This window comes from Caenorhabditis remanei, chromosome X, assembly GCF_010183535.1.
Source record: "Caenorhabditis remanei strain PX506 chromosome X, whole genome shotgun sequence".
Taxonomy (NCBI): Eukaryota; Metazoa; Nematoda; class Chromadorea; order Rhabditida; family Rhabditidae; genus Caenorhabditis; species Caenorhabditis remanei.
The window spans coordinates 11,478,481-11,490,913 of record NC_071333.1 but is presented as its reverse complement, the minus strand read 5'-3'; the positions used below and the strand labels follow the sequence as shown (position 1 = coordinate 11,490,913).

The following is a 12,433-nucleotide window of genomic DNA, read 5'->3' as shown; positions in this document are numbered from 1 at the left end:
ACACACGCTCATCGAAAAAGTTGAGATGAAACTGGAGGAAAGCTTCTGTAGAGGACATCTGGAGAGTGACCTCAACCACTTCAACAAAATGACATGATTTGGCCAGCATCACCCAAAGCGGAAAAAAGAAGATCCAGAAAAGCAAATAGGAAAATGTTGAATACTGGGAGAAATTCATACACAACTAATGACAACTAAATTTGATAAATAACATCTCAGAAGAAGAATATTTACAAAACTCCCTCAACACAATTAACGTTTTGTCTGTGTACTCGGAACATCATTCGAAAACACTACTTCCTACATTCTGACTTCATAAAACCCCTCATAACACAAACGAACCACCAACACGCACACAATTTTTTTTTGCATTTTGATGACTGATGACTGTGTTTACTTTACGGAATTTTCAATGTGAAACCTTGTTTAATCTTTCTATCCGTGCAGTTTCTATTCTCCCGGTAGTGCAATGGAAACGATGACGTTAGGCGTCCGTGATGACCGGAACGGTTTCTTATTTTGTGTAGACAATCTGATTGATTCAACCCATTCAATGGAATTTTCGAATCTTCCAAATACAAAGAGACCCTTCTTGTGACTATTATGCGTAATAACAATATTATTTTTAATAACAATGTATTGGTGCTTGCACTATACAACCCACTCTCTCACCCGCATCTCTGTTTCTCTCTTCTATCGTTTTCCTATTTCTCTCTATCTCTTGTTTTTCTGTTGTTAGCTCTACAGCCACGTGTCCCCTGTGTATTAGTTCATCACAGTATTATTTAATTATTTTCTCCAATTTCCTCCTATTCACTCTAAAATTTTGGTTGTTTTGCAGGTTCCACAACCTCAAAATCTTCTTATTTGGTATTCAAAACTGAAGAATAACCGCAACGCATTGAGGCGCGCGTCGCGGCTATTCCTCCTCCTCTCTCTCTCCACGGAATATAGAGAGTGCGGCGGTGGAAGGTCTGGGTGATGGCAAATAGAAACACGAAAACTAGTCACCCAAAAATCTATGCCATTACAACACACACGAGAAATGAAGAGTCGCTCTGAGAACTTCATTTAAAGGACATTTCACAAATCAACTACCTTTTTTCTCAATTTCTTCCTCAGAAAATGGAAATGGACGTGTACGATGAACTACTAGCTGCCGTACTATTTATAGTTTTTACAATGTTCATGTTATGGGTATTTCGAAAGTTATGGGCAGTTCGGAAAAGAAAAACTATCAATGACACATCATCAAAAAGTGAGTTTTTTCAATTAAAAACCCGTTTAGAATTGCGAAACGAAGAAAGAACTTATTGAAAACGTGATTATAGTCGGAGAAAACGAATAGCTTCAATCGGAGACAATATCTGAGCAGAAATGCATGAAACTAATCTCATGGGTCTGCCACAATGCCAGATTAGTTAATCTCACACTCGAAATGATGAAAAAAAATCATCAATTCAATCTGCTCCAGCTTAGTCTCTATGAAAATCAGTTTTTTCCACAAAATCAGTTTTTGCCTTGTCATTTGACGGGCCGGGCCGAGGGAAAATTTTGCCGACCTATTCGGCCCGGGTGGAAAATTAAAAAACATTTTTTGCACCCCAAAAATAATTTTCAAGTGCTTTTTTTATCACTAAATTCACTGTAGAACTAATAAAATTCATCAATTCAATCGAATTTTCGCACAAAATTCCCCAAAAACCACTTTTTCAAAAAACAATCTGCTGAAAAAAACATGTTTTTAGAAAAAAAAAGTCGCTTCACCCGTGCGGACCGGACCGGTGAAAATTCGGAAATTAACCCGGCCCGGTCCAGCCCGAGACAATTATGGTTTTTGCAATTTGCACGTTTTGAAGTGCACAAAAACATCTATTATCTTCACAAAGGCAACATAATTTTAGAAGGCTGAAATAGACTGGACACTGATATACTACACCAATAAATCTATGCGTTCCCAGAAACTGAAACACAGTTCACGTCCTATACTAGCAGAGAGCTATATCAATCATTGACGTTTATACAATCTTAGTTACCCAACTCTCTTCATATTATCAAAACATTGCCTTTCCGGTTTGGGGAAACACTAATTTGTTCTTATTTTCTAGCTGTAACAAAAAAAGAAAAGAAAAAACGAGTGTCAACCGCACCTAACAGCTGTGATCAAGAGAGAAAGACGTAGAGAAAACTTATCAGTGATCGGAAATCAAGAAATGAACTCATCACTTTTCAGGCGGACACTACTGGAGTCCTATCGAGCAAAACGAGCAACAACACAACTACTGTTCGGGATGTAAGCAGCACGTTGTATCGGGTTACGAGTGTGATAACTGCCTACTAAAAGTGGATAATGTAAGTTTTTCGTAAGGAAATACACAAAAAAGCAATAAGCGCCGCTAGAACAACAGAAAGAAAATATGGGAAGAAAAGGAATGAATGAAAATGAGAGACTGTGAACGACGAAACCGTATGTATGACTCATCGTTCTGGAAGAATCGATGAGATTGGTTTATCTCCCGCCACGTGTAGAGGTCAAAACAAGAAAAAGAGCGAGAGAGACAGGAGACGCAGGGACAATGAGAGGGAGATCTCTTGGTGGTCCGCTCACCGCACACTGTTTACCTGTACGTGGATACGGGGCCTGGAGAGGAAATCGATAGTATATGAGGAATAACAAGCGGAAATCAGTTGTTTTCTTCGCCGCTTCGACAAATGAAACAGTATAAACAAGAAACAAAAACAGGGAATGATTGAATGCAGAATGAGAAGCATGAGAAATGGAAGAAATAACAAAACGTGGTTAATTTAGAATAGACAGAAAAAATGAATAGAATTGAAACGTTTCATTTTGATGTTAAATCGAACTAACTTTCGCCGAGTTTTATGTTATCTATGCTCGTTGTAGGCAGAATTATAGTTTATATGAAAGAAATCAACATTGCGCTGCTTGGAAATTCTATACGTTTGTTTATTTGCTAGTACTTTACTGCTGAAATTAACTACAGCTAGTATAGATCGAGACAGCTCTTGTTTAATGCTATTAAAATTTTACTTTTGCATGTTCATTTTAATACATTGATATACTAAGCAAATGAGGTACATTTTTTAGCAACTCCAAGTAAAATTAAGCCATTACTGAGGTCTACTCATTTCGATTTTTGAACTCTTGTACTTGTCTGAAATAAAAATCAAGCTGCGCTTATACTGTGTTGAAAGTGAAACTATTTATTTTCATATTTCCACATCTTTCAAACAAATTTCGACTTGTTTTCTGAGTTTTAGTACTCATTTTTCTCAATTTCAGATTAATTGTCTTCGTGCAATCTCCACAAAGATCCATTGCAAAGTGAATCAGACGTTATGCCGAAAAGAAACCTTCGACCATCATTGGGTATGCGTTTTGGATTATCTCTCCAAAAAATAACTACTCATTTTTACAGATTTGCGGCAACATTGGTGCAGATCTCTTCTGCGAAGTTTGCGAAGAACTGTGTGGTGGTGGTGTTGGACTTCAAGATTTTCGATGCTCTTGGTCAGTTTTCACTGTTTTATTCTCTCGTCACCTTGATGACCCGAAACTCTAAAAATGGCACTGATTACGAGCAACTATGAAAAAGTCGTAACCACGGGAATGTCTTTTTATCTTTCTCCGCTTGTAGGTTCATTGCATTTAAATTGTCACACATCCGTGTTAGTTTTTATGGAGTTTACGTTGAGAATTCAACATTTTTGACACCTCAATGTGGCTGTTAACCAGAAATTGGCCTTATCTCAAGTGGAATTGTTTTTGAACTCACACTTCTGCAATGCTACAGACTTAAACCTCTGACAGCTTTAATAATTGCCGAAAAGGCATTAACATAACATTCCAAATCATGGTATTGTCAAACTCCAGCTTGTGTCAAAAACTTTCTTCTTTACATTACAAATCTCCTCCATTTCTTAATATTTTCTCTAACTGAAAATCTAGAAAACGTTAACTTCTCGTTTTCTTACAAATCTCGATTAGGAAATGATGCATTTATACGATAGCTAATATGGGCAGAACATTTATGAGTCCTACTAGTTCAGAGGGAATTAGAAATGCCACTTTCCCTCCTCATTCCATTTCTGCTCTAATTTCTTTTCCTTAAACTTACATCATTTTATTTATGCGAAATGTTCAGTAACTGGAAGCCTTTCGTTGCATTTATTTTCTTATTTTTGAAAATCTGTCTGGAAATAAATACAGTCAAAGTATTTTGCCCCTTCTGTTAAGTCTTTCCTGCGATCTCTGATTGTTCGACACGTGAGCTTTTCCTTTTCACTTTTACCTTTCTCCTCCGCAAGTAAAATGCGACCAAAGTGCGCAAACAAATCGAACAGTTTTGCCTTATTTTCCAGGCTCTTCTTTTTTTTTCTCACCCCCCATTTTTCCATATTTCAATCGTTGCATTCTTGTTGCCTCAAACTTTTTTCGAACGTTTCCAATAAAATCATGGTCACATGATTCAGCCCTTCTATCTGGTGATTCTAAGAAAGATGATGAAAAAGAAAACAAACCTCATCAGTTCTGGAGAGAGGCGATCTGGAAAAAAATTGGGCAGGAAATTGGATGTTGCTGAAAGGCTGAAACATTCCATTCCATCATTCTCTGGCTGCTCTCGAGAGCAAACGCCACCAGAATTCATTTCCTGTCGGACAAAGCTACAGGATGGATATTGTATCCGCCCACTTTCTTCTTGTTTTGCTTCTTTATTTTTTTATTTCCCCATTATGAAATGCGTAGCAACTAGATTATGAAAATTGTACCAGGCAGTTAGATTTTCATTTACCTTCTTCTCACTAGGGATTACTTCCCCCGCAATAATTCATTTCTGCTAGCATAATAAATCAGTAACAGTATAACTTTTTGGCGTCATGGTTATAAATCATGCATGTATTTGTCGTGATTCTATACTAATAAAGTTAGCCCAAATTCTAAATTTGATTCAGTTTGCACGCTTTTTGGTCCATAGGTCCATCTGCTTTAGCATCCTCGAAAACTTGGTCCAGCTATCTCTATTTTTGTTTTCTCCGCGTCATTTTTTGACCAAAGCACGTATATCCAAAGATCTCATCACACAAATAACCGTACCGAAAAGATTAAGTCAATGCGTGGGTCATTTGTTAGTTGATTCAAGGCTATTCCAGTATAGTTAGGCATGTCATCACACGATTAGTGATGAAAATGTCGACGTCAGTATGGACAGTCATGTCCCTTTTCATTTTTTGGTTTTAGATCATGTAGCAGGTTTTCGGAATAAAACGGATGAGCTCATTCATCTCCCTCCCTGTCAACGTCTAGCTTTTAAAATCGGTTTTCTTCCGCATTTTTTTGTTATTTTTTCTAGATCTTTTTAGGTGTCTTGACGTTTGGTTTGAGATTCTGATTCCGCTTTTGTATTTCAAGTATTTATTAAAACTGTTTTTATAAACAGTTTTCCGATAGATCTAGACTGAAACGGACAATGATTTCTTGGACTCTTTGCAAATTTTTGTACTTCTGTTTGATTAGCAAACCATGTATTATATAGACATTTTCTTTCTATAAATCTTATAATTATCACTTCCGAATAACAATCATTTCTTAAATTCATTTTTACTGCAAGAATATAATTTGAATTCGTTTTTTCGTAAACTTTTTTAAAAATTCTTGTCATATTCAGCGAACTTTAAACCGATAGAATGCATGTTCGGCGTGACTGAATGATTCTAAATAATAATCTGGTTTGTGTGAGTTTTGAATAAAAGTACTGTCAAACGCAGTCACAATAGAAAATCGTCATTTTGATGTATTTTTACTTAGAAGACGTGAGTTATTAATATTTGAATGTAACTATAATGTCTCAACTTTACGAAAGTGCTTGTCGTTCAAGTTAACTTTAGTATGACAGATCCGTTATTTGAGAACAACGATGTTGTCATACATGAGATACACAAACGGTTTGGGTTTCAATAACTTATTGTGAGCCATGACTATTAGCTGATCAGTCACCTACCTTACTTATTTTTGAGTTCTTTGTCTTCCTCCCTCACGATAAACGAAATCCCAATCGAAAATCAAAAAACTAGAAAACTAACCCATTGATCTGCACTTATTATCAACCGCTAGTCCCACTACATGTTGTCTTCCCGCTTTGCCACATGACACCTTTTGGTTGAGTCAGGAGTGAGCCGCAAGGAAGATATCTATGAAACGAACAAAAAAACATTTGGATCTCGCTATCATTTCAATGTAAGGCCGTTCATTCTAAGGTTTGATGGCGCAACGGTTTTGTTGCGCAGTCGGTCTGAGGGGCAATACCTTAAGGTCGGTCTTTTCGCATGTCCGTCTTCTTCTCTCCTTCCTTTTTGATCCATCCGGTTTATCGTGTCCTGTGTATGTTTGCGACCACCACTACGACATTCTGATTCTCTGCGCATGTCTTCCTACGACATTTCCCAGCAACCGCATTTGATCGTACGATGCTTTTCTGACAGTTTCCTTCTTTTGTGAGGTGTGGAGAAGAATAAAGTTTTTTTTGCTTCCAAAGTGAAAACGAAATAGTAGAGACCTATTTCCAAACATTTCTTCTATTCATTCTGACTACTGGTTATCAAATCAGTTTCTATTTATTTGTCAAACGAACTGTTGTTGTCTTCGTTGTTCGTACATTCTGTCTTGTTCTTCTGAATTTTCCCCCATTTTTAAGTTTCCTCAAACAATTGCTGATTATGATCACATGTTCAATGCGTTCTTTTTTCTTTTTAGTTCAAACTAACTGGTATGGTTGAGGTGAAACATACAGATTAGCTGTAGTCGTTTGAACTCTCCGTGGTATCGCATTTTTGCCGCATTTTTCGCGACTCGCTACTGGACATTACACATATAACATACATCAACCATTCCATTTAGTCCTATCTGCCTTCCGAATCGTTGATTGTAACCGATCACAGTCTAAACAAACGTGTCTATGAATAGACTGTAGGACCTGTAGTTCTACCTACCCACAAAAAATTCTTTAAGGATTAGTGACGTCAAAACGGCTAATTGTTTGTTCGTTTGTATAGTTCACACAATGGGTTGAAGGAGATACTTATCAATGAAGTCCTCTTTTTAAAATAAAATGAACCATCCACTTGAAAAAAAAGTAATTGATCTTATAACCTCATTCAATCCAATTCCGTTTATCAATTGAAGTGTTTACGATATCTTGAGTTCACATTTTCAAACGGGTCAACTAAAACAATTGTCTTCACTCTATTTCCATCTATTATCATTGTGCTATTCCATTTCCATTTTGGAACAGTCATGTGCTATAAGGTTTTTGTTGACTGTATCGATTCTGAGCGTGACATTATAAAAAACTCGGTTACTGTTTTGGTTACTTATGTTTTATATATTCCGGCAAAAAATAACTAAACACAAACATCAGTACTAGGAATGGAAAAAATTGTTCAAAAAAGGGCAATGTTGCTGATTACTGCTACGCACCGATTTTCCTTATCTTACTGTACCTACGCCGTCTATATTTTTGACCGTTCAAAGTAACCACGCACGCAAACACAGAATCTGTGTCTCATTCTCTCATTTTCTAAATTTGTTCTGATTCTCCCAACTATTTGCAATTAAGAACCAGGTTCCTCTCATCAAGATAACGATTCTATCTGATCAAGAAATACTTGAAAGTAACTTACTTTTGCCATCATTCAACTTTCTTCACGATTAACCGTTTCGCCAATTTTTATTATATAGAAATTTCACAAAAGAAAACGAAATAGTTTTGTATCATTCTCAATATTACGATTTTGTAGGTGTTGGAGGGTCGTGCACACCAAGTGTAAACCTAAATTCACACTTTCTTGCGATTTCGGAAGATTGCAGAGGACTATCATCCCACCGTACTGTGTGACCACCAGAAAGCCAGGAAATCGAAATCAGAGAATGGTTAGTTTCCAACAAATAGGATGTTTTAGATGCTAATCAAATCTCCGTTTCAGGCCGTCATTGACAAAATCGAGATACCAACGGATATTGAAAAATGGCGCCCGATCATGGTTATTGTCAATCCAAAGAGTGGCTCCGGAGCAGGAAAACAACTTCTTCGCAACTTCAGAGCACATCTTCATCCAGCTCAAGTTGTAGATGTACTCAAGTCAAATATCTCTGCCTCACTCCGATGGATCGATGAACATCCAGAAGTTGACGTTCGTATTCTGATCGCCGGTGGAGACGGAACCATTTGCTCAGCCCTTGATCAAATTGACACACTCAGTCGTCGCATTCCGGTTAGTTGAATGCAATTACTCGGCGGTTTCCAATACCAATTCAAATTCCAAATCCAAATACCAACTTGCGAAATTCCGTTTCAATTAAATCCATTCACCGCGAAAAAAAACCTATTCACATTTTAGGTAGCCGTTTTACCTCTCGGCACTGGTAATGATCTTTCTCGATGGTTAAAATGGGGCAAAAAATGCGGCGGCGATATTGACGTCATCAAGGTACGTGTATACCGTTTTCCCTCCCGGAATCAGATAATTACGAAGACCTGTTTTTTGTAGTTGATGGAGGATATACAAGAAGCCGAGGTTACACTCGTAGATCGATGGACAATTGACGCGGAAAGCCAGAAAAAAGTGAGTGAAAGACGGATGGCCAGTTGTGAGAAGAGAAGGGAGAATCTAGGGACTGAGTTTGGATCTCATGGGTAAATGAAATCGTAGAGGAAGACAGTGAGAAAAAGACAGAAACTATCATAATCTTATAGCTGGGAGTACGATTGCAGTCCAACAAAACACTTTCAATGACAAACTACGTCTCCGTCGGAGTGGATGCTTGTGTTACATTAGGAATGCAGAACACCCGCGAGTCGATTCCAAGAGCAATGAGTAGCAGGTAACTTGGAAAAAAAAGGTTATTCGTTTCTGACGGATTCTAATTGCAGATTACTCAACAAATTCCTCTTCTTCACATTTGGAACCAAGGATGTATTCGAAAGAGTGTGCAAAGGACTGAACGAAAGGATTGACCTATATTTAGACGACGTGCATATCAACCTTCCTGACATCGAAGGTCTCATCTTTCTCAACATTCCGTATTGGGGTGCGGGAGTTAAGGTATGTCAATATGACGTCAAGATGGTTATCTATAAAAAGAAACTTTCAGCCATGGGCCACATACAATGCAAGTCATAGACAAGAATGTGACGACGAGACCATTGAAGTGTTCGCAGTAACATCATCCTTCCATATTGCTCAAATGCAGATTGGACTCGCCAGTCCGTTATGTATCGGACAAGCAAAACACGCGAAATTGGTGTTCAAGGGGAATCATTCGTTCCCAATGCAATCGTGAGTAAAATTTCTTATTGATGACATCAACTAAATTGGGCATACCAATTCAGGGACGGAGAAGCATGGGTCAATTCAGCCGGAACAGTTTTGATCTCACATAAGTGCAAGACTGCGATGCTGAGAAAAGCGGAGAAGCAGAGTACCGGATGCGGAATGTTCTTCTAAACACTTTAGTTTTATTCCGCCCATTGTATATTGCAGTTCGCTTTCTTTGCCTCCATTTCTAATTCCTTTTGTGATCTCTTTGCATAGTACTACTCATTTTTAATTGACCAGCCACATTTGAAACCGCAAGTTTTTGGTATTTCTGTTCCCTCTTCTTCGTCCTGCCCATCATTATTCTCATTTCTATTTCTTCATCTTTGTTGTTCTTTTCTTTTATTACTTATCTACAAACCCCCCATTACTTTGTATTTGATTAACATTTCTTTCTTCTTTTGTCAAAATTCCACAATTTCAGAATTTTAATTGTAGGCCTTACCGGCTGTGTATATCATTTTCTTTTCTCCAAACGGTGTCTTTTTCTCTTCTTCAATGCCAACAATTCGAATATTTTTTGTCAGAATGAAAAACTGATTTTCTTGGAAAAATGTAAATTGAAAGGACAGCTAACATTAATGATAATACGAACTGAAGGGTCATGCAGACATTTAAAAATTCTACGATTTTACGATTTTCTTAGAATTAGTTCGAAGAGAAGAAAATATTCTCAAAAATTTCTCAATGCTTCACTTTCATTTTATCCATTCTATTTGAATGGGTCTCGCAACGAACAAACACTGTTAACCCCCATTTTTCATCACTTTAAAAGGATTGCACCTTCAATCTTCTCAGTTTTTCGGCCGCCTATTTACTTCGCTCTCACTGGGTAATACGGAACTCCAGTGAAAACGCGCATTGCAATACACACCAGTGCGTCAGGAACATTCTGCGTTTTCGCAGTTTCGTTGTGAGACCCTCATCTCCATGGCTAAAGCGTTCTGTCGTCTAGCGGATGTTGTGTCCTGAACCTATGTCTAGTTCAGAAAAATGATTTCTGGTCCCAAGAATGTTCTCAGCTTATTCTCCTCAGTAGTTTTGTTAAAGTTCATGTTTTTCAAGAACGTCCAAAATTAAATGTTTCCTGGAAATGGTTCGATTTTTTAAAATATTCTTCTTGTTTTCGCTCAGAATATATTAGTTGGATGCTAGATTTTCTATGAATCAGATTTTCAGCTTAGATAGCGACCATAAAGATACTCAGTAGTCTCGTATTTTACTAGAATACGTAATCCGGTTTTCTGCAGAAGAACAGAGTGAGAAGACAAAATTTTAGTTGGTGTCACATTGAATATTCCAAACATTTTTCGAATTACTCTGCATCTGGGTAGTTTTTTCTAAGAAACAACTCTGCTACACATTTCTTCTAGTCAACAAGTGTTCCTACTTTTTTCTAATTTGAATAACGGAATACATGTGTTCTAATTACAAATTTCTCAGTGAATTCACAAGAGAACTCCGTTGAACAAAGCGGTCTACTCGACCAGATGTGCATTTAAATTCACTTTTTGTTAGTTCCGTTTTGCATTTTTGATTCATTCAAAGCAGATTAGTCGCAAGATTGTGGTCGTGCTGAACAAAATTTAGTTGTATTATAAATGGTTTTATGCCTGTGTGTGTTCGTAATCATATTGGGTGTGACAAAAGACCCGAAGACATTTATTCGTTTCGTTTCTATCGTAGCTTTGTCAAGTACCCTCCCATAAGCCGTTCATTGAACGCTCTAGAGCTGCCTTTCTGTGGGCGTTCAATTATCATTTCGTTGTGGTGAACATTAAAAATATGATTATGTTGGAAAATCGCGTTTTTAATTTCAGTAGGTTTTTTGACAACGAGATTTTTACGAATATACGTTCAAAATAATGCCCCGCTTTTACTTTTCAAATGCTAGCAGGTGAACTCATGACATTATTATTCAATCTCTTTCCGTTCACTCAATTTGAATGAACTTTGGAATAGTAACGAATGAGAAAGTGCATGTTTGCTCCCACCACATGGCTCACATTCCGTCTTTTCGTACTCTCAATTTGTCATTATAGACGTTCACTTTTTTGCACTTTCCTTCTTTCTTTGCTCATATTGTTTTCTGTCATTCTTACTGCTGTCACTGTTCAAAGCGAAAAATCTGTCACTCTGTAACGTTCTTCTTGATCATACATCTGTAATTTTGCTTGTTTACACAAATTATATTTCAGAGACAGGGAAAAAACGGATTCGCTATGATCTCATTATCCGAGCCAATGTCCATTCAATGGTGTTTCAAAACCAAACCAAAACATGCGAATCTCTGTGAAGTGTGCTTCCGGCCGTTCAACTTAACCAATATTGATATGCATTTGGAATCCGGATGTGGCACAGAAATGTTAGTTATTCTTTCAGATTCATTTGATATATAACCTTCCGCCTTGTGATTATATGAGAATTTTATCAATCCTTTTCAGACAGCGAAGGTACAATATTTCTCCAGACAAGGAAACAATTAAGCGAAAGGTAACGAAAACAAAGTTCAAAATATCCAAAAAACCAAAACAAGTAAGTGAAATATTTTTTTCGGTCCATTATAAATAGCTTCTTTTTTAAGATCAAAAACACGCAGCCACCAAAATCGCCAGAAGATGCATCGTCGAAATAGAAGTTTGGTCTCATCGCATCATATTAATAAATCATCCAATGACAGTTTTAGTTTTACTTTTTCGTGCAATATCTGTTACCTGGCCAAGTATGAATCACGGTTCGCCACAAAACAATTTTGAACAAATGAATATTTTCATTAAAACATCCGTTTTCTCCATCAACGATCAGATTCTCAGTTTGTAGTTTGAAATTGAAGAATAAATTTTCAGAATGATTGATGTTCAGAACCATTGCTCCGAAATTTGTGGCTAATCATATTCAATTTCCGGATATAAAAAGAAAAAGTTCATTTTGAGGGCAGAATAGAAACCAACGGAAATTAAACAGTGGAATCCTACGTCGTCACAAAAATGTTGGGTTCCATATTATACAAAGTTGTGTACATTGAAATCCAACAAAACAT

The 12,433-nt window shown here is 37.1% G+C and overlaps 2 protein-coding genes across 2 annotated transcripts; both read left to right on the top strand.

Moving 5' to 3' along the window:
* Positions 1 to 1,125: 1,125 nt before the first annotated feature.
* On the top strand, positions 1,126 to 9,522 carry GCK72_024269 (uncharacterized protein; the record flags this gene model as incomplete). Its single annotated transcript, XM_053735804.1, has 12 exons — positions 1,126 to 1,258; positions 2,234 to 2,352; positions 3,305 to 3,391; positions 3,441 to 3,532; positions 7,816 to 7,948; positions 8,002 to 8,289; positions 8,416 to 8,505; positions 8,566 to 8,640; positions 8,772 to 8,899; positions 8,949 to 9,120; positions 9,170 to 9,354; positions 9,408 to 9,522. 12 exons carry the CDS (start codon positions 1,126 to 1,128, stop codon positions 9,520 to 9,522), a joined length of 1,617 nt encoding a protein of 538 aa, XP_053579370.1.
* Positions 9,523 to 11,615: 2,093 nt separating this feature from the next.
* On the top strand, positions 11,616 to 12,028 carry GCK72_024268 (uncharacterized protein; the record flags this gene model as incomplete). Its single annotated transcript, XM_003117775.2, has 3 exons — positions 11,616 to 11,758; positions 11,838 to 11,928; positions 11,978 to 12,028. 3 exons carry the CDS (start codon positions 11,616 to 11,618, stop codon positions 12,026 to 12,028), a joined length of 285 nt encoding a protein of 94 aa, XP_003117823.2.
* Positions 12,029 to 12,433: the final 405 nt, after the last annotated feature.